The 22109-nt window shown below is 52.7% G+C and overlaps 2 protein-coding genes across 2 annotated transcripts in view; one reads left to right on the forward strand and one right to left on the reverse strand.

Moving 5' to 3' along the window:
- Positions 1 to 22109, reverse strand: part of LOC142047652 (uncharacterized) — a 124743-nt gene that overhangs the window by 26540 nt on the left and 76094 nt on the right.
- Positions 14994 to 20718, forward strand: LOC116827354 (uncharacterized). Its single transcript, XM_075071597.1, is given in 4 exon segments — positions 14994 to 15243; positions 15869 to 15982; positions 16299 to 17653; positions 17655 to 20718. Coding segments are annotated over 4 exon segments (1830 nt in total). The 5' UTR covers positions 14994 to 15092; the 3' UTR covers positions 17865 to 20718.

A 22109-nucleotide genomic window follows, 5' to 3' on the forward strand; every position in this document is an offset into this window, starting at 1 on the left:
GTCACCTCCCGATATGAAATAGTTTCCGCAGTCCCAAGCCTGTCTGAGTCTTTCCTCTGTGGATTGACTGGATGCCGAACTAGGTAGGTGGCCTTGTAGTGAAAACTTTTTTCCACACTTCAAGCAGCTTGATGATGGTCTCTTCCTGTGTGTAATGCTCATGTGAACTAGTGTGACCTCTTATGAACTTTTCCCACACTCAAGCACTTGTAGTATACTGTAATGCCTGATTGACGAACTAGATGTGACCTTGTATAAACTTTCCCCACAGTCAAGCACTTGTGGGGTTTTCGATCTTGTGTGCCATGCCTGATGTTTCAACAAGGGTTTGACTTTCTTATGTAACTTTTCCCCACTCCAAGCACTTGTGGGTCTCTCTCCTGTGGGGATTGCCTGATGGTTTAACAAGATCTGACGCTTTAATGTAACCTTTCCACAGGTCCAAATTGTGGGGTCTCTCTCCTGGTGTGGATGCCTGAATGGTCAACAAGGTTTGGCGTTCTTATGAATTTCCCACCTCCAAAGCATTTTGGGTCTCTCTCCTGTTGGGTTGCTGATGTACAACAAGTTTGGCTTCTTATGCAACTTGTCCCCCAACACTCCAGCACGGTGTAGGGTCTCTCTCCTGTTGGGACGGCCTGGCTGTTCAACAAGATCGACCTTGTGTTATGTACCTTCCCCAGTCAAGCACTTGTGAGTCTCTCGTCCTGTGTGGACTGCCTGATGATGAGCTAGTCTGTGACCTCTGTATGAAATTTTTCGCCACACCCAGAGGCCTTGTGAGGTCTGCTCTGCCTGTGCGTGGATTGCCTGCTGTACAACAAGGTTTGCTTTCTTATGAAACTTTTCCACACTCCAACACTTGTGGTCTCTCTCGTGGGGGTGTTGCTTGCCTGATGGTAGCAAGGCAGGTTTGACCTTTCTTATAATTTTCCAATTCCAAGCACTTTGTGGAATCTCTCTCCTGTTTGTGGTTGCCTTGATGTCTAACTATTATGTGTCTTCGAAATGAAAGATTCCAGCACTCGAGGGATTGAGAGGGTTTTCTCCACTGTGCTTCTCCATGGTATTAAGATCTGAGAGCTATGAAGCTTTCCCTATGGTCAAGGCATTTTGAAGGTAGTTTCTCGTCCAGTATGTGATTGTGCGTGGGGGCTGTGGCACAAGCTGTGACTCACAATGTTCTTTCCCACAGCTGGACGGTAGCTGCCGAGATGTCCCTTCTTGGGCTGTCTGTCTGCTCCGCTCTGCATCCTTCCTCTCCTCCCCACCATTTTAATAACTTCATCCACTTTCGGTCCCTGAGTGGTGCCAGAAGCCTCTCTGACCTGTGCAACTTCCTCCTGTCCTGCTCCAAAGACTGGTGGAAAAATCCTCTCGCTTCATTCCCACAACGGTCCTTGGCGTGTTCCACCTTTCCCGGGGAAACTTCCCGTCATGCTATCCCCTTCCTCTTCTCACTCCCTCGCTCTAGGCATTGCCTGCTTGAGAGACGACCAATCACGACCGGAATCTTGTGCTGGGGAGAAAGAGGAATAGCACAGAGGGAAAACTAAAACAATGACCGCAAATGAATTGGGACTCTGCCTCCACATCCCACCCAAGCACTCACAGGGAGGAAGTGGGAAGCTAAACTCCTGCAGATAAGAGGTGGTTGGAATGGCTGAGCCTACATCTGAGTGACTGCACGCCCCTGTCCTGAAGATGAGGGAAGAACTGGGAGGCGTTATCAGACATTATTTGAGATTCTCAAACTTTTTCCTTCATTCCCTAGATGGTTTCTGTCTTCATCCTCACCTGTTCTGGATGCTCTTGAAGCCTTCTTTTCCTTCAGGCCTAGTTAGATCGGGCAACCAACACTCTCCCTCGTTCAGCTGGACATCAGCTCAGGGTTTGGGAAGGGGAATCCTGCGCAGAGGGTGAAGTCAGACAGATCAGGGTGATGGATCAGCACTGGTGGAGTATTTGTCAGAAAGGAACATATCGTTGAGCGGAACCTGTCCTGTGCTCTGCTGGGCGGAACAGGGAATCCCAATTGAGGATGGGAAAATGGTCATTCTAGTATCGAGGGCGGGAACCTTACCCAGTGAGGTCACGTCTCATTAGTTCTCCAGGCATAGACATCCCTGGTAGAGGGCTCTGCTGAGCGGGGTCCAGCAGAGCCCTTCTGCCCCTGTGTTGAAATACTACAGCCACCTCGGCGGAAGGTCAGCCGGCATTGAACAAACGAGAGTCCCCCCCTCAGCACTGCTGCCCCTAGCCAATCCCACTATTCTCACGCTGGGATGAAGGATAAAGAATGGAAGCATCTGGGAGGCCAGAGCAGCAGGATCCCACCCACCCTGCTCAGGCGGCCAGGACACATGCAGGAGGTGGGAGAGTCAGAGCTCCTTGAGCCCCCCCAGCACCGGAGCAGTCAGGGATCTTTATTTCCAGACACAGCCTGCTCCCAGACACCGGGCTGTGCGGGAAGGAAGCTCTGACCAGGGACGGACAGGAATCCCAAACAGTTTCCCTGACATAGTTGCGACCAGCGCCTCGCTAGCGGGATCTTCACTCCAGCACTGGGAGCCTGGAAAATGTCCCCAGGCCTGCTTTTTACAGGGTTGTATCGTGTTTGAAATTGGGGAATGTCCCATCTCCCCTCCCCCATCACCAATTGGGCCCACTAGAAAATTTAAAAAGGTTGTTGTTAAGGTTTCTTCACACTCTGTCTACTCCGCCCGTCATTCCCCCTAGGAGCTCCTGAAACATCCCCTACCCAAGCTGGTCCATCGCAGACATGTGTCCCTTCCCTGTGTCCTGGAAGCGGGCCCCCATCTGGACCGAAACATGGAGCACGATTTCTCAGCCTGTCGGAGCCGAGTGGGAGGTTACAGAAGGGCTTCGGTCCATCTCACCCCCGGTTTCCCCAGACTGTTCAGACGCTCCAGTAAACGAGCATCTCTGAGCCACATGATAGAAAAAAAAGGAGAACTGAAGGGCCAGTTTGGGGGATTTCCCCCATTTGCAGTGTGAACGCCCTCTCCCTGAGCACAGGCAGGAGCCCTGCTGGTGGCAATCACTGCTGAAACGAGCTTGGCCTGGACTCCTGCAGCAGCCCCGGGACAGGCAGCCAGAGGCTAGCCCATTGGCCCAGCCCACTCCCTGGCGCTGCCCAGCCGCCGCTCAGATGTGAGTATCGCTGCCAGAGAATCAGACCAGGGCCCTGGCAGACCCTGCAAACTCATGAGACAAGATCCCGCCACACGGGGTTTGCAACAACACACACTGGGCGGTGGTCGGGGTTCTGTGGGGCTGGGTTTTTGCGTCTATTCCCTCCCGCCTTCCCACACGCCCTTCCCTCGCAGTGCCCGCCACTACATCTTCCGGCCTTCGCAGCCTCACTCCCATCAGCCCCATAAGTGCCCCCGATTCCCCGCATCGTCCCATCGTTCGCTTCAGTGCGCCCCCGCCCATGGCGCCAGCCTGCGCCCGCAGCGCCCAGCACCCGCGCTGGCTGCCGCCATGCCCGCTCCCCGCGCCTGCCCTCACCGCCCGTGCACCTCGTTTAGCCTCCGCGCCTAGCCGGGTGTGCGGAGGGGCGGGTCTCTCTCACCTTCCTGCCGAGGCGGGGCCCGGGCAGGGGCCGGGCGGGCTGGGGCCGCCCTGGTGGGTGGCCTGGGAGAGGCTCCTGGGGAGCAGCGGGAAGGGCCCTGCTGGAGATTCCCCTCTCCCGGCTGCAGCCAGGGCTCCGGGCTCCCAGCACCAGCCGCCGGGGCTCGGGGATCTCGCCGGGAGCCTGGGAGCCAGAGTCACCGCAGCGGCTGCGAGTCACTTCCTGCTGCCGGGCCGGAGCCCAGCGCTCGCTGTCCCCGGACAGAGCCGCCTCCCGGCCGCTCCTGGGTCCTAGCGGTGATGGGGTCGCGCTGCAGCATCTCTGGCTCCGGCTCCTGTTCCACTCCCAGGCTCTAAGGTCAGAAGGGCCCATCATGAGCATCTAGCCCAGGGGGGTCTCACAACCAAATTTGGTGGCCTCAGAATGTGTCCAGCAACTCTCACTGGTGGCCGCTCTGACACTTTCCCCTATAATCCTAACTAACTTTAGGAGAAACCAATAGAGATGCACAGAGGTAAGCAGGGCAACTGTCCTCCCAGTATGGGGAACTTTTCTGGCGTATTCACCACTCAGATGGCATCGAATAGCAAACTGAGCTGAGTCCTCCCTCCCACTCCCTTTACCCAGAGACCTGCCTGACCTCGAGGACTCCCCTTCCACGCTCATCCCTGAAACCCCAACAAGGCTGGACACAGGATTCCAGAGGGGGCTTCTGTTGTTGTAACCACTCAGGACAGAGGCTGGGGTGTCGCATCCCCACTCTGGGGTGCTCTCTTCGCTCCGGACCCATTCCTGATGTCACCACTCAGCATTACATAGAGTTCAGAACAAATACGATTTATTAAACAGCAAGTAATAAGGAAAAAATTGGAAAGGGGAAAGGAAAACATGAAGTCCTCCCCTTGCTCTCCCCAGCTGCTCACCGCACCCTGGGGAGAGCGAGGGGAGGACAGCTCCCCTCTGCCTCAGTGCTTCTGCTGCTTTGTCTCCAGCCCAGCTCTGGCTGCCCCTCTCCCCTTAGCTCTGCCCTTTTCTGGAAGGCAGCTGCAGCTCACACAGAGGATGGGCTCCTGAATCCCTCATTGGCCTGCCTGTCCTGTCAACGAGGTTGACCTAGAACCTTGGCCTCTCCCCATTGGCCGTGGGGGCTAGTCTCAGGGTTTTCATTTCTCATTGGCCCTTCCTGTCTTTTGGTACTGGGAGAGGCCAACCAAACCCCCCCACTAAGTTTCAGTAAAGTGCCAACAGTCATGGGGTCAGGCAACTTTACAGAGTGTGTGAGCTTCAAAGCATCCTTCAGCTGAATTATACATTTCTTTGTGTACTCTCTTCTTCTTGTTAGTGATGGACGGCCAGATAAGAGTTTTCTAACACCCACAGTCGGTCCTTTTTCGTCTCTGAGGAGTTTGAGTGGGATAATCCCCAGAACTACGACATAGTTCAGTAACAAAAACTCCTTGACATATGTCTGGGTCTTTATGGACAGATCCTCATTTTTGAGCCTGCTGAGCGGGTTATGCCATAACAGCAAATGTCCAGGACTGTTTGCAGAGCACAAGCACTGAAGCTCAGAAACATCCCTGATTAGTCACCTTCCCAACTAGCTGTGATGGAGTAGGGGCTGTCTGTGTGGGGAATGGGAGAGCAGGGGATGTCTTTAGGTAAGGGACAGGATCTTTAAGCCTGTAACCTGAGCCAGGCAGGGGGGAGGGGGTGAGCACCTTTGCTGAGGAAACGGGACAAAGGAATCGGCCAGCGGGAGGAGGGGCAGGTCAGTTTGGGTTTGGGGCTGTGTGGGCAAAATTCAGGGTATCCTAGCTAGGATCCAAGCACCCTGAAAGCCCAGAAGGACTGGATGGAGGAGTCCTGACTGTGCCTGCAAGCTCTGCTGTAACCTGTGGTCCTGTTGTCCAATAAACCTTCTGTTTTACTGGCTGGCTAAAAGTCACAGTGGGGTCCAGGAAGAGGGGTGCAGGGCCGGACTCCTCCAGACTCTGTGACACTAGCCAATTGCCTTGCATCCACAGCTGATTGATTGCTGCCAGATACCCCCCCCCCCCACCGCCCCAGGCTTAGGCTCTAAGCCCCGGGGGGTGGGGAGGTCCTGCAGGTCCGCGCTGACTGACAGCTGTTGCCACTGCCCTGTCACTCTGACAGCGGCCAACACTGCCCTCACCTCATGAGTACCCCCACCAGCACCCCACTGCACCCCCTCCAGTACCCCTCACTCAACAACCCCCCACCAGCTCCCACCCCCCATCAGTGTCCTCTTATGTGGCACCTGCAATGTGGTCAGCCTAACAACAAACATACATTAAAATCTCACCATTCCACACGCACTGATGTCAGTCACATTTCAAGGACACAATATTCAACAGATGATGAGTTTTCCAATGATCCCTCACCAGCACACTTTGCACTCAGTATATCATAATCATACACAAGAGGTGAACATGGGATGCAGAGGTTATCACAAGAGGGATGCAGTGCGGGGAAAGTGGGGCAAAGAAACTCTGTCATCCCAATGCAGGACATGGCGGGACATGGGAAGGGCATGACCGGCTGGCTATCAAGGGCCATGAAGGCAGGCAGGGAGAGGAGCCCCTCTGCAGGCTTGGCCCAGGTCCACTGGAGCTGCTGGGGAGAGGAACGCCTCCCGCACCCCAGCCCTGGACTACAGGAGCTGCCAAGGCTGGGGAGAGGTGCCTCTCACGTGGCCCCAAGCTGATGCGGTGAGAGAGGGCTGGGGGGTGTCCTCTCCCCACCGCAGTCTGCACCTCAAACTCCTCATCTGCATCCCCATCCCACAGCCCACATGCTTAGCCAGAGCCTTCACCTCCTGCACCCAACTCTCTGCCCAGCCCTGAGCCCCCTCCCAACACCCCAATTCCCTCATCCTAAAACCCATCCCAGAGCCCACATCTGCCCCGGCCACCCAGCCGTGAGCCCCGTCTCACATTCCGAACCCCTCAGCCCCACCCCCGCCACATGAATTACGTTCTGTGCACCAGTATGGAGATGATGTGTCACATACTGGTGCATAGAACCAAATTCATTCCGCACATGGATGTAAAAGATGAGGGAACACTGATCAGAGCACATAAGATGCTCAGAGTGAGATTACGCTAGGAAATCTGGTGGAGGGTCACAGAGATTTGCTGGCTAATCCTGCCTGGGTGCGTGGGGAAAGCTGCACACAGAGATCAGCACTTCTCACACATCAGACACTTCACACAGGAGAGGGACCTCATCAGTGCTTGGACTGTGGGAAAAGTTTCAGATTTAAAAATTAAGATGATGTTAAAAAAATAAAAAATAAAGGAGTTCAGGCAAGCATACCAGAAAACCAAAGAGGCAAATGGATGCTCTGGGCCAGAACCCCAGATACGCCACTTCTATGATGAGCTACATGCAATTCTAGCAGAGGGCCCTACCACTACCCCACCTCTGTCCATGGACACCTGCAAGGGGGGAGTCTCACATGACAGAGATGAGGATTTTGGGGATGAGGAAGATGAAGAGGAGGAGGTTGAGGATAGTGCACAGAAGGCAAGTGGAGAGATTGTTCTCCCTGAGAGCCAGGAACTTTCTATCACCCTGGAACCAATCCCCTCCCCAACCCTCTGAAGGCGGGCTCCTGGACTGTGAAGCCAGAGAAGGCACCTCTGGTGAGTGTACCTTTGTAAATATAACACATGGTTTAAAAGCAAGTGTGTTCAATGATTCATTTTCCCTCCAGACTTGGGATGCATTTGCAGCCAGTATAGCTAGTGGGAAACTCTGTCAATGTGTCTGGGGATGGAGCGGAAATCCTCCAGGGACATCTCCATGAAGCTGTCCTGGAGGTACTCCAAAAGCCTTTCCAGAAGGTTTCTGTGCAGTGCAGCCTTATTCTGTCCTCCATGGCAGGATATTTTACCACGCCATGCCAATAGCAAGTAGTCTGGTATCGTTGCATAACAAAGCCTGGCCGTATAGGGTCCTGGTGTTTGCTGGCATTCAAGCAACACCCGTTCTTTATCTCTCTGTGTTATTCTCAGGAGAGTGATATCATTCAGGGTCACTTGGTTGAAATAAGGGAATTTTATTAAGGGGACATTCAGAGATGCCCATTCCTGCTGCGCTGTTTGCCTGTGGCTGAAAAGAAATCCTCCCCGCAGTTAGCCACGTGGTAGGGGACGGGGCCATTCACGCTAAGCTGTTTGCGTTTGGCTAGCAGGGATCTTCCTGGGTACCAGATACACAGTGGGGGGAGGGGTGAAGCGATCATCCCAGATAATTGAATGCGGGGGGGGGGGCAGGGAGGTTAGTTGGGTTTCTGTTGCACATTAACCTGAAAACCGCAACACCTCCTTTTACATGGCCAACTCAGTGGGCTTTGCTTGGTATGGGAAAGGAGGGCGCTGCTGTTTGAAACCATTCCCACATGTTTTGAAGAGTGAAGAAGCCGAAAGACTATGGGTTACCATGGCTGCCTGCAAGCTGAATTCTGTTGCCCAGCCCTGCGTGTGTGATCTCTCCCACCACACCAGCAGGCACTCAATATAAGAGGCAAAATGCGACCTTGTACTGAAAGCACATGGGCTATGTAATGTGAATAGTTTGGTTCACCATGAAAGAGTCTACCCATTGTTCTCTAAAATGTGTCTTTTTAAATACTATTTTCCCTTTTTTCCCTCCCACAGCTGCAAATGCTTCAACGCTCCCCCTATCATCTCCATCCCAGCTGTTAGCGCAGATAAGAAGGTGGAAAAAATACGTACGTGCGATGTAATGTTCTCTGAGCTCATGCAGTCCTCCTGCACTGAAAGACCTGAGCAGAATGCCTGGAGGCAAACAATGTTAGAGTCCAGGAAAGTGGTAAATGAACATGAGGACGGGAGGGATGATCAAGATGAGAGGTGGCAGGAGTGCGATGAGAGGAGGCAGGATGCAATGCTGTGCCTACTGAGGGATCAAACTGACATGCTCAGGCATCAGGTGGAGCTGCAGGAAAGGCAGCGGGAGCACAGACTGCCGCTTCAGCCCCTGTGTAGCCACCTGCCCTCCTCTCCAAGTCCTCACACAGACTCTCAAGAATGTGGGGGGAGGCTCTGGGCACCCAACCACTCCACCCCAGAGGACTGCCCAAGCAACAGAAGGCTGGCCTTCAATAAGTTTTGAAGTGCAGTGTGACCTTGTCCTTCCCTCCTCCCCTCATCCACCACCCCACCCGGTGCTTCCCTCCTCCTCCACCCCTTCTGGGCTACCTTGGCCGTTATCCCCATGTTTGTGTGATGAAATAATAAAGAATGCATGATTTTGAAACAATGATGACTTTATTGCCTCTGCAAGAGGTGATAGAAGGGAGGAGGGCGGTTGGCTTACAGGGAAGTTGAGTGGACCATGGGAGTGGGTTTTCATCAAGGAGAAACAAACAGAACTGTCACACTGTATCCTGGCCAGTCATGAAATTGTTTTTTAAGGCTTCTCTGATGTGCAGCATATCCTGCTGTGCTCTTCTAATCGTCCTGGTGTCTGGCTGCACGTAATCGGCGGTCAGGCAATTTGCCTCCACCTTCCCCCACCATAAGCATCTCCCCCTTACTCTCACAGATATTGTGGAGCACACAGGAAGGGAATATTGGTTTCGATGAGGTCTAACCGAGTCAATAATCTGCATCGACATGCTTTTAAATATCCAGATGCACATTCTACTACCATTTGCACTTGCTCAGCCTATAGTTGAACTGCTCCTTACTACAGCCCATGCTGCCTGCGTATGGCTTCATGATCCATGGCATTAAGAGGTAAGCTGGTCCCCAAGAATAACTATAGGCATTTCAACATCCACAACAGTTATCTTCTGGCCTGGGAAGTAAGTCCCTTCCTGCAGCTGTTCAAACAGACCAGAGTTCCTCAAGTTGCAAACGCCATGTACCTTTCCTGGCCATCCCACGTTGATGTTGGTGAAACATTCCTTATGATCCACCAGTGTTTGCAACACCACTGAAAAGTACCCATTGCAGTTTATGTACTGGCTGACAAGGTGATCCAGTGCCAAGGTAGGGATATCATTCTGTCTATCACCCCACCACAGTTAGGGAATCCCATTGCAGCAAAACCATCCACTATGACCTGCACATTTCCCAGAGTCACTACCCTTGGTAGAAGCAGCTCAGTGATTGCGTTGGCTACTTGGATCACAGCAGCCCCCACAGTAGATTCGCCCACTCCAAATTGATTCCTGATTGACGAGTAGCTGTCTGGCATTGCAAGCTTCCAGAGGGCTATCGCCACTCGCTTCTTAACTGTGAGGGCTGCTCTCATCTTGATATTCTTGTACTTCAGGGCAGGGGAAAGCAAGTCAAAAGTTCCATGAAAGTGCTTTTACACATGCAAAAGTTTTGCAGCCACTGGGAATCATCCCATACCTGCAATACTATGCGGTCCCACCAGTCTGTGTTTGTTTCCCGGGCCCAGCATTGGCGCCATGGCATGAGCCTTCCCCATTGCCCACCAGGATGTCCAATTGCTGGGGCCTGCGCTTTGAGAGAAGTTTGTGTCCATGTCCTCATCACTCTCGTCACCGCGTTGCTGTCGCCTCCTCACCTGCTTTTGCAGGTTCTGGTTCTGCACATACTGCACGATAATGTGCGAGGTGTTTACAATGCTCATCACTGCTGTGTTATCAGATTTGCCCATTATTTGGGGTACGCTCATTTATTCGGGTAACTCTTCTGGGGAAGGGGATTCTGTAATTCTATCAATGTGCTGCTTGTGTCACGTGTGTTTTCATATGGAGTGTTACTTCTTCCTTCTGCAAGTCCCCTCCCAATGGAGCTACCCTGCAGGACCTCAGTTCCCTAGGGGTGGGTTACTCCAGGCCCAGAACCGGATGAGCACCCAGCCACCCACCCACCCATACATTAACAGACCAAGTCTGAGCAGACCGGGTCGATCAGCACTGTTAAGCTGACCCCTTACATGTCTCTGGACTCACTGAGTTGGATGAAGCAGCACTTTCAAGCTGACTCTCCTTATACGCCCCTGGGCCCCATGGACTGGGTCAAGCAGCACTTTCAAACTGTTACCCTTATGAGTCCCAGATTCAGCACGCCCCTATCCCCACTCTCATATCACAATTGTACTGGCAGTAACCAACTTGATGAGCAAACCGCACAGTATTCTGGGCGCTGCAGGGAGCTTTAGCTTAGGTAAGAGAAGCGTTGCTGCAGAGTGAATGGGGGAAACTAAAAACACAAAAGAGTAAAGTTCAGCAAGAGAGAGAGAAGCAACCAACTGAACCATAAAAGTTATTTATTGAATAATAGTGATCACTACACAAGGAGCCTAAACCAATATAACCTACATTATTACAGGTTAATACCTAAGGTAAAAAGGAAAACGAAGGGAGAGAGAGAGAGAGAGAGAGAGAAGGGGATCTCATCGCTCCCTGAAGCTTGAACTGATCGGGCTTCCCAGGTGATGCTGGTAGCTGAGGGTCCTGTGGGCAGGAGACAGGCATAGTCCTCAGCATGATCAGTCAGGAGAATATGGAGTCCCAGTGGAACTGATGCAGAGTTTGGATCTAAGCATCAGAAGAATACTGACTGGAGGGTGATTGGGGATTTTTGTAGAGAAACTACAATGGTTGAAGGGAGAACACTAGATTTGTTTATAGGTAAGCTGATGATTCAAGGGTTTTCTTTAGGTTATACTAGTGGTCCCCAACCTTCCTGTCTGGCGGGCGCCAGATGAAGGACGATGGCGGTAGCTGAGCATCTGTCGAAATGCCACCAAATTTCGGCGGCATTTCAGAGGCGATGCCTCTCGATGATGCCGCTTGTCAGCGGCAAGCGGCATCATCGAGAGATGTGGCATTTTGGCAGCATTTCAGCAGCTGCTCGACCGCCGGCCAGGATGCAGGCGCATTTAGCTGCCCCTGTGAGCGCCATGGGCTAGACAATAGGAGCTGATCATTCTTGGCTATGAGTGGTGTTTTCTTCCAGGGAGCTCACAATGCAACTAGGCTGCTTCACTATTTGGATATCAGTTAAGGATTCATTACTAGAATTGGTCTGACAATTGCTGAGCTGGGTGTGGGCAGGCATAGGTTCATTAGCATCTGGAGCAGAGATTCCCATGATGCAGTGCTTCCCTGCTTTTTCTGGTCCCAGAGTTCAGTGTGGTTCTCTGGTCTCCATTCTGTATGTAAATTGAGATGTCTTCCTGTCCCATCTTCCATGCAGATGAGGCTAGGGGAGTTGTGTCTGCTCTCCATTCTGTATGCTAATGGAGATGTCTTAATCTTGTCACCCTTGTCAGGAGGGGTCTAGGTGTGTCTCCCAATGCCCTTCACTGGTCTCTGCAAGTTTTTTTCCTCTGATGGGTTCAGAGCCAGTGCAAGGAAGTTTCCTGCCCTAGGCAAAACTGCCATTTTGCACCTCCTCCAGTTAACCCCGCCCTCCCCACGGAAGCTAACTCAGCCACCCACCCGGGGAGCCCCCCACTCCCCCCGCAACAGCTAACCCCTCTCTGCCCCGGCAGCTAACCCTGCCTGGGGAGACCTCCTGCGGAAGCTAACCCTGCCTGAGTGGCCCGCCCCAGCTCACCTTGGCTCCACCTCCTCCACTGGGCACGTCAGTGCTGCTCTAATTCTCCTCCCCGCACCCAGGCTTGCAGCGCTGATTGGAGGAGAGTTAGAGCTGGGCTGTGTGCTCAGTGGAGAAAGCAGAGTGGAGGTGATCTGGGGCGGGAGCGGATCCCCTGTGCGCCCCCCACCCCCCGTTACTGCAGGCAGCACTCCCTGTGCGACCCCCTACCCAGCTCACCTCGACCTCCTCGCCTCAGGGGGCTTTTAGGTGCCCCCAACCACTAGGCGCCCTTGGCTAAATGGTTGCACCGGCCCTGGATGGGTTTTCGTTTAAGCAAAGGCTGGTGCAGCGGGGGTGGGGGGTGTCTTTCACGAGTCAAGCTGGATACTGCACCCTGGTTGCCCAAGAACACAGAGGTGTCTAGTATCAGCTGCGGTGATCTGAGTGGGTTCCATGCTTGTGGTGCTATGGCATCTGGATGGGAAATCCAGGGAAAAGAATGCAAAATGATTGTCTGCCATTGCTTTCACGGAAGGAGGGGCGACTGATGACATGTACCCAAAGCCACCTGTGACAAATTTTTTCCCCCGTCAGGCATTGGGAGCTCAACCCAGAATTCCAGTGGGCAGCAGAGACTGTGGGAACTGTGGGATAGCTACCCACAGTGCACTGCTCCGAAAGTTGACTCTAGCCACGGTACTGTGGCCACACTCCACGAATTGACTGTGCTTAGTGGGGACACACGCATTGGACTTTATACGATCTGTTCCGAAAAATCGACTTCTAAAATATTGACTTAATTTCGTAGTGTGGACATACCCTGAGGGAATCAGGAGTCCATCCTCTGTGGGAGCTGGAGCTGCCTGCTAGAGAATGGGAGAGGCAGAGCGGGGGCTTGGGGGAATGGAAGGAGGTGGAGGCAGGTTGAGCATCTACCAGCCAGAGCAGAAGTCGGGGCCTATGACAGCAGAGCTGAGCCAGAGGGAGGCTGGAGCAGTCCGGAGCTGGGTGCAGTGAGCAGCTGAAAAAAGCGAGGGGGAAACCTGGGCAGAGGGCCCAGCGCAGGGAGATTCCCCAAACCAAGGGTCCCACAAAATCTGATAACCCCGGCCCACAGGAGAGTTAATCCAGCCCTGCTCACAGAGAGGGGTGACGTGTTTTCCTTTCACCTTTCCCATTTTTTCCTTATTTTTTTTATTACTTGCTGTTTAATCAATTGTATTTGTTGTGAACTCTATGCAATAGTCAGGGAAGCGTCCAAGGAGAAGAGAGCACCCCGGAGTGGAGACACCCTAGTCTCCTTCCTCAGAGACCACAACAAGATTGCAGGTTAAGTCCCCTCAGGAATTCTTAGTCCAACACCATCAAAGTCTCAGGGACTAGTCCTTGAGGTCAGGCAGGCTTCTGGGTCAAGGGAGTGGGAGCAACGACCCCGATCCTTCTGCTATTCTATTCCCCCAGGGTGGTGTATGAGCCAGGAAAGTTCCTCACAATAGCCCTCCCCGCTTACTTAAGTCCATATTTATTAGTTTTGTCAATCCAGGCCTTAAAAACTTCTAAGGAAGGAGATTCCAGCAGCTCCCTAGGGAACCCATTTCAGTGCTTCACCACCCTCCTAGTGAACCAGTGTTTCCTAATCTTCCTAGATCTCCCCGATTGCAATTTGAGACCATTGTTCTGGCCAAAAGGCATTACACTCCCCTTCGGGGAATCAAACGCGGTCTCCCGGGTAACAGGCGGGGATACTCACCACTATCCTAAGAAAAAGTAGTTTAGAATGGTACTGGGTTAAGATGCTCATGATTGGCCCTTCTGACCTTAGAGCCTGGGAGTGGAACAGGAGCCGGAGCCGGAGATGCTGCAGCGCGAACCCGGCAGTGATAGGACCCAGCAGCAGCCGGGAGGCGGCTCTGTCCGGGGGAGCGAGCGCTGGGCTCCGGCCCGGCAGCAGGAAGTGAGTCGCAGCCGCTGCGGTGACTCTGGCTCCCAGGCTCCCGGCGAGATCCCCGAGCCCCGGCGGCTGGTGCTGGGAGCCCGGAGCCCTGGCTGCAGCCGGGAGAGGGGAATCTCCAGCAGGGCCCTTCCCGCTGCTCCCCAGGAGCCTCTCCCAGGCCAGGGCAGAGCCAGCCGGCCGGCCCTGCCGGGGGGCCGTCGTGGAAAGGTGAGAGAGACCGCCCCCGGCACCCCGGGCTGGCAGGGGCGAGGCTAAGAAGTTGCAGTGGGGTGAGGGGAGGCGGGGGGAGAGGGGTGGGGGCAGGCGGCGGGTGCTGGGCTGCGGGGGGGCAGGCTGGATGGGGGCTGTGGCGCACCCTGAAGGGAAATGGGGCAATGCGGGGGGTATGGGGGATTCTGGGGCCTAGGGAGGCGAGTGTGAATGGGAGTGTGAGTGGGGGGCACTGCGGGAGGGGGGGGGGTGGGGAGGTGGGGGGAGAGGTAAAAAACCCAGCTCACCCTTCGCCCGCACTCCCAGTGTGTGTTGTTGTTGAGACACCCGTGCTGGCGGGGTCTGTGTCTCACGAGTTTGGGTTGCCAGGGCCCTGGTGTGATTTTGGGCAGGATTACATAGCCACGGAGTTCGCTGCTGCTTTGGGCAGGCAGGGAGTGTGGCTGGGCCAATGGGCTCAGCCTCTGCCTGCCTGTCCCTGGGGGCTGCTGCAGGGTCCAGGGCAGCTCGTTCTTCAGGTGATGCCACTAGAGGGCTCCTGCTATTCCTCAGGGAGAGGGGTTTACAGGATAGTGTGGGGAAATCCCCCAAAGCGGGGGGACAAGGAGCTCTCACCTTCTCCCACCCCCTGAAGCCTCCTGGCTCCTCTGAGCAGGGTGGGGCTGGGATTCTGCTACTCTGGCTCTCCGAGAGCTTCCATTTCCTTATTCTTCCTCCCACGTGACTAGGGGGATTGTGGCTAGAGCAGCAGGTAATGACTGGGGGACTCTTGTTTCAGATGCTGGTGACATTCGAGGAGGTGGCTGTGTATTTCACCCAGGCACAGGGGGTTCTGCTTGACCCCACTCAGAGAGCCCTCTACAGGGATGTCATGCAGGAGAACTACGAGACAGTGACCTCTCTCGGTAAGGGATTCCCGGCCCCTCAGATACTAGAAGCCGTGGGGTCTGTGTAGCTGAATCTGTTCATGTTCTCACCATGTCAGTTAGATCAGAAGTAAGTGGTCTCCATAATGCACAGCTGCCGTGTGAGAGAGAGTTGCATCTCCGTGCCCTCTCCAGTGGGACATGGGTGTCAAAACCCAATGGACAAGTTAAACCATCCCCACCCCTCCAGCTTTCAAAGGGGCATAAATCCAGCATTGTCCTGTCTGTGTTGTTTCTCAGCTGCACACACAATCCTTGTTCACCTCCCTCCTTGGGACTAGCTGCAGCCCTGGGGAGGGCTCTGGGCTGTGAAGGTTTAGAAAGAGGCAGGGGTTTAAGTCCAGAGCCGTGTGTGAGTCAGCAAGGCCCCCAGAGCGCACAGCTCCTGGGAACGCCTAGTGAGGGTGTAGTAATAATTCAGTTCACCTCCCCAGACAACATACTCTGTCCATGGGGGCTCAGTGACCTCTTTCCCACCTTCTTGGATTCCGTGTTCCTCCAGCAGAGCACAGGGACAGGTTCCACTCATGGAATGTCCTTTCTGACAAATACTCCACCAGTGCTCCATGCACCCTGATCTGGTCTGATTTCATCCTCTGTGCAGGATTTCCCATTCCCAAACCTGAGCTGATCGCCCAGCTGGAACGAGGAGAAGAGCCGTGGGTGCCCGATCCCCAGGCTTGCAAGGACAGAAGGCTTCCAAGATGCATCCATACAGGTGAGGACTGACACAGAAACCGTCTAGGGAATGAAGGAAAAAGTTGAGAATCCCCAAATATGGTGTGAGTAAGCACTCTCAGTTCTTCCCTGTTTCAGCCAGCGCAGGGCTGCAGTCATCAGATATAGCTCACACCATTCCACCCAGCCTCTTATCTGCAGGAGTTTGCTTCCCAGCTTTCCTTCCCTGTGAGTGTTTGGGTAGGATGTGGAGGCAGAGTCCAATTGCTCAGTCATTGTGTTTAGTTTTCCCTTTGTGCTATTCTTCTTTCTCCCCAGCACAATGACTCCTATCTGGATTGTGTCTCTCCCAGCAGGTGCTGAGCGAGGGAGTGAGAATGAGGAGGGGAATCATCATGAGGAAGTTCCCGGGGAAGTGGAACCTCCGGAGACCTTTGTGGGAAGAGCTGAAGGGAATTTTCCCTGGTGCTTGGAGCAGGAAGAAGCCTGGGGAAGTTGGCACAGGTCAGAGAGGCTTCTGGGAAACTATCCAGGGAAGAAAGTGGATGAATCTAGTAATGGTGGGGGAGGAGACGAGGATCCCAGAGCACAGCAGACAACTGTCAAGGAAGAGGCACCCTGGCACTACCTTCAGTATGGGAAAGGATTCATTGTGAACTCACAGCTTGTGACACATCAGACAATCAATACTGGAGAGAAACCCCTTCTATGCTTGGACAATGGGGAAAGCTTCAATAAGCTCTCAGATCTTAATAACCATGGGAGAAGCCACACTGGAGAGAAACCGTCTCAATCCCTTGAGTGTGGGACATATTTCATTTCAAAGACACAAATAATTAGACACCCGTTAAGCCACACACGTGAGAGACCCCATAAGTGCTTGGACTGTGGGAAAAGTTTCATAAGAAGGTTACACCTTGTTGAACATCAGGCAATCCACACAGGAGAAAGACCCCACAAGTGCTTGGAGTGTGGGAAAAGTTTCAGAAGAAGGTCACACCTTGTTTATCATCAGACAATCCACACAGGAGAGAGACCCCACAAGTGCTTGGACTGTGGGAAAAGTTTCATGAGAAGCACAGACCTTGTTAAACATCAGGCATTACACACAAGAGAAAGACCCCAAAAATGCTTGGACTGTGGGAAAATTTTCATACAGAGGTCACACCTTGTTCAACATCAGGCAATCCACACAGCAGCGAAACCTCACAACTGCTTCGACTGTGGTAGAAGTTTCATACAGATGTCACACCTTGTTGAACATCAGGCAGTCCACACAGGAGAGAGACTCCACAAGTGTTTGGACTGTGGGAAAAGTTTCATAGAGAGGTCGAATCTTGTTAAACATCAAGCAATCCACACAAAAGAGAGACCCCACAAGTGCTTGGAGTGTGGGAAAAGTTTCATAAGAAAGTCAAACCTTGTTGAACATCAGGCAATCCACACAGGAGAGAGACCCCACAAGTGCTTGGAGTGTGGGAAAAGTTTCATAAGAAAGTCAAACCTTGTTTATCATCAGGCAATCCACACAGGAGAGAGACCCCACAAGTGCTTGGACTGTGGGAAAAGTTTCATAAGAAAGTCACATCTGGTTTATCATCAGACAATCCACACAGGAGAGAGACCCCACAAGTGCTTGGACTGTGGGAAAAGTTTCATGAAAATGTCACACCTTGTTAAACATCAGGCATCCCACAGCGAAGAAAAAACACCACAAGTGCTTGGACTGTGGGAAAATTTTCATACTGAGGTCAAACCTTTTCAACATCAGTCAATCCACACAGAAGAGATTCCACAGGTGCTTGGACTGTGGAAAAAGCTTCAAACGGAGGTCAAACCTCATTAAACATGGAACAATCCCACACAATGTAAACTTCTATAACACATGGCAAGAAACGGTTAAGCAACTTGCATGTAATTGACTGAAATTCAACTTTTAGAGAGAGATTTTAAAAGTTTGTCCACCTTAGATAAGCTAGAGTTTGACATGTAATTGTGTATTTTTAAAGACGTGGAAAAAGAGGACAAGTCATGTCTGAATAACCTAATTGCCTTCTATGAGGAGAGAAGTGGGTCTGTGGATGAGGGAAAAGCAGTGGATTCTTATTCCTTGACTTTAGCAAAGCTTCTGATATGATCTCCTACAGTATTCTTGCCAGCAAGTTAAAGAAGGATTGGCTGGATGAATGGACCATAAGGTGAATAGAAAGCTGTCTAGATCATCGGGCTCAATGAGTAGTGGTTAATGGCTTCATGTCTAGTTGGCAGCTGATATCAAGTGGAGTGCTTCAAGGGTTGGTCCTGGGACCGGTTTTGTTCAGTATCTTCATTAATGATCTGGAGGATGGCGTGGACTGCACCCTCAGCAAGTTTGCAGATGACACTAAACTTGAAGGAGTGGAAGATACGCTAGAGGGTAGGGATAGGATACAGAGGGACATAGACAAATTAGAGGATTGGGCCAAAATAAATGTGATGAGGTTCAACAAGGACAAGTGCAGAGTCCTGCACTTAAGATGGAAGAGTCCCATTCACTGCTACAGACTAGGGACCGAATGGCTAGGCAGCAGTTGTGCAGAAAAGGACCTAGTGGTTACAGTGGACAAGAAACTGGATATGAGTCAACAGTGTGCCCTTGTTGCCAAGAAGGCTAACGGCATTTTGGGCTATATAAGTAGGGGCTTTGCCAGCAGACTGAGGGATGTGATCGTTCCCCTCTCTTCGACATTGGTGAGGCCTCATCTGGAGTGTTGTGTCCAGTTTTGGGCCCCACACTACAAGAAGGATGTGGAAAAATTGGAAAGAGTTCAGCGGAGGGCAACAAAAATGATTAGGGGGCTGGAGCACATGACTTATGAGGAGAGGCTGAGAGAACGGGGTTTGTGTAGTCTACAGAAGAGAAGAAAGAGGGGGGAGTTGGTAGCTGCTTTCAGCTGCCTGAAAGGGGGTTTTAAAGAAGATGGATCTAGACTGTTTTCAGTGGTACCAGATGACAGAACAAGGAGTAATGATCTCCTGTTGCAGTGGGGAAAGTTTCGGTTGGATATTAGGAAAAACTTTTTCACTAGGATGGTGGTGAAGCACTGGACTGGGTTACGTAGGGAGGTGGTGGACTCTCCTTCCTTAGAGGTTTTTAAGGTCAGGCTTGACAAAACCCTGACTGGGATGATTCAGTTAGTTATTGGTCCTGCTCTGAGCAGGGGGTTGGAGCAGATGACCTCCTGAGGTCCCTTCCAACCCTGATATTCTATGATTCTAAGATGGGTAACTGTAGTAGTCTCTGGTTAGCTATCCAAAGGGTTCCTGTATTGTGCTAAATCAGGGATCAGTAATTCAGAGATTATACCCATCAGCCATGCCACCTTCCCAGTTCTAGCTCAGTGTCATTGATTTCTCTGGGTGTAGGGTCTGAAAGATGGAGGGAATGTTTATAGCTGAAATCACCAAAATGTGTTTTGCCAGGTTAGTGTTAATTAGATCAGTTCCGCTCTCCTGCTCGGACATTTTCTCTGGGGATCCCAGGTATGGAAAGGAGCAGCTGTTACTTGGCTACCAATCCCCATGGTGATTCTCTACACTAGCAATTCTCAAACTGTGGGCAGAGCCTCCCAGTGGAGGGACAGGAATGTGTCAAGGGAGGTGTGACCTGTGGGTTGGTTGGTTGTTTTTTAAAGAGCACTGGCTCTTGGCTCCAGGTGGCTGGGGCTCATGAAGAAGCAACAGGCCCATCTGGGAGGTGGGGATAAATGTTCCGGCTCTCAAACCCAGGTGGAGCAGCAGCACCGAAGTAGGGGTGTCAATGGGGTGATAAGTCTGCTGTGAACAGTGATATTGAGGAATATCACTTTTCATGTGGCCACCCTCACTTCTGTGCTGCTATTGGAGGGCTTAGGAGCTGGGCGTATCGCCAGCAACTACTCCGCTGTTAAAGCTGAGTGGTGATATATGTGCTTGTGAGGGTGGGGGCATGACCAAAGACACAAAGAAGGGGGGGGGAGGGCTGATGAACCATCTTTTAGAACCAATTTTCTACACTATTATGATCATCACATTTACAGAATGATAAATCTTCTCCAAATTATGTCTTGTGAGGTATCACAGGGAAAGTCACCGTCTCCTGAATATGATTGTCCTATTAAATTGTGTCTATCAGCACTGTCCATGGAGCTCGGAGAGTTTGCTGTACGTTTGTTACATGCTGTAAAGCTGGAAAACACCCACAGATGAGCTCCCCAGAGACAGTGCCACCTGCACACCAGCTAGGTGCTAAGTGGCCAGTAATTGCTCAGCCGGCCCTTCGCCAGCTGTGGAGTTGGGAACAAGAGAGTTACAATTCACCCGAAAGACGGCTGGACGCTCACTTAGGCCACAGACTGACTGTTGCCTGCCCCCCGGCTGGGGGGTGAACCTCAAAGAGGAGAGTGGTACAAAAACACAGGGGAGACTGGCCTCCATTTTTACCTCTCCTCTCTCATCTTTACAGAAGGCAACAAGATGACTTGAAAGGCAACAGGGGCCATGGAGTGGGGAGGATGGACCAAGGCTGGAAGGAAATCCAGCCTGGGTACTCAGAACTGTGAACTGCCTGCAACAGCGGGTGGGATGGGAAATCCTGTTCGCTTTGCATCTTCCTTAGTTTAGTAATATTTAGGATTTAAAATGCATGTTTTAATTTTGTAGTTTTAACCTTTTCTGACCTTTGACATCTTTCTCCCTTGTAATCCCTGAAAACCCCGTTGCTCCAGTTACTAAAGTGGTTTTAGTGTTTTGTCTGGACCTGTGTGTTTTCATTGAAGTGTTTGGGGGATTTGACTGAAGTGAACAAGACTGTGGCCTAATCCGGCCCATTTGTGGGGGTGACCCACTAATGACCCCGTTTGTCCATCCCAGTGAACAGACTGAGCGAAGGGAGCTGAGCTGAGCCTGGAGCTCGCAGCCCTGCCCCCTTACCATGTGGCTCTGAGCAGAGCGGAGCTCAGGTCCCGCCGGAGCCATGCTGCCACTGTTGAGGGATGCTCCTGGATGCGCTGAGGCTCCGGGTAAGGAAGGGCCGGGAATAAGGGGCCAGGGCTAGGGGGGGTTGGCTAAGGGGCAGGGAGTCCCGGGTAGTCAGGGGACAGGGAGGAGGCAGAAGTGGGGGGGGGGGCGGTCAGGGAACAGGGGCATTGGATCATGGGCATTCTGGGAGTCTGTCAGGACTCAGCAGGGAGGTGGATAGGGTTCGGGTCAGTCAGGGGACAGGGAGCAGGGGTAGGATCCTGGGGTGGTGTTTGGGGGTGGGGTCTCTGGGGGACAGTGAGGGGACAAGGAGCAGGATGCATTGGGGGTCCGGTCATTACTTGCCATCAGTGAAAAGGATCACCAGTGACAAAAGTTCATACGACTAATAACCCTGCGGTGAGCTCAGGGAATGCAGATTGGAGGGTCTCCCTTGGTATAGCGGTCGTGGAAGGATATTGCTCTTCTCATGTATCCCTCCTAGTGGCTATTTTAAATGAAGCTACCGGCCCACTCTATACATTCTTGTGTCCCAAGAAAAACAAAGAGCGCCGCCCCCCGAGACATCGCCGTACCCAGCGCCAGAATCCCCCGCCCCCGAGCGGTTCTCCGCCGCCAAGTCCCTGCCCGTGAGTGCTCCGTTGCCCCCCAGTCTGCACCACCAAGGTCCCCCCCGGCCCCCCCCCTGAGTGCTCGCGCCTCCAGTCCCTGCCCTCCTGAGCACCGACACTGCACCTCCAGCCTCGGCCCTCGCCCGAGCTGTCTGGCCGCCTCCAAATCCCACTCCCCTCCCAGCACGGCACTCACACCTCCAAGGCCCGCCACCCCAGCACTGGCAGCCAAAAAAAAAAAACAAAAAACAAACCCAAGTACCACCCATCGAGGTGCCCCCCAAGCACGTGTCTGGGTGGAGCTGGTGTCTGGAGCCGGCCCTGACAGCTACCCCTCCCCTGAATGATTCCCTATGCACTGAATAAATATGACTATATTTGGCATTTGAGAGTGAAAGGGATGGTAGCTACATGGAAAAGCTAACTGTCTGCTATTTTACAAGCCTCAGCTGGCTGCATGAGGCTTTAGGGTATGGATAGGCTTGTGCACCCTTCCCAAAAACCGCTGCCCGTGCCCCCTTTAGCCAACCCCCACCACTTCTTGCCCCCCCTCAAGCT

Source organism: Chelonoidis abingdonii, chromosome 12 (genome assembly GCF_003597395.2).
Source record: "Chelonoidis abingdonii isolate Lonesome George chromosome 12, CheloAbing_2.0, whole genome shotgun sequence".
NCBI classification, from domain to species: domain Eukaryota; kingdom Metazoa; phylum Chordata; order Testudines; family Testudinidae; genus Chelonoidis; species Chelonoidis abingdonii.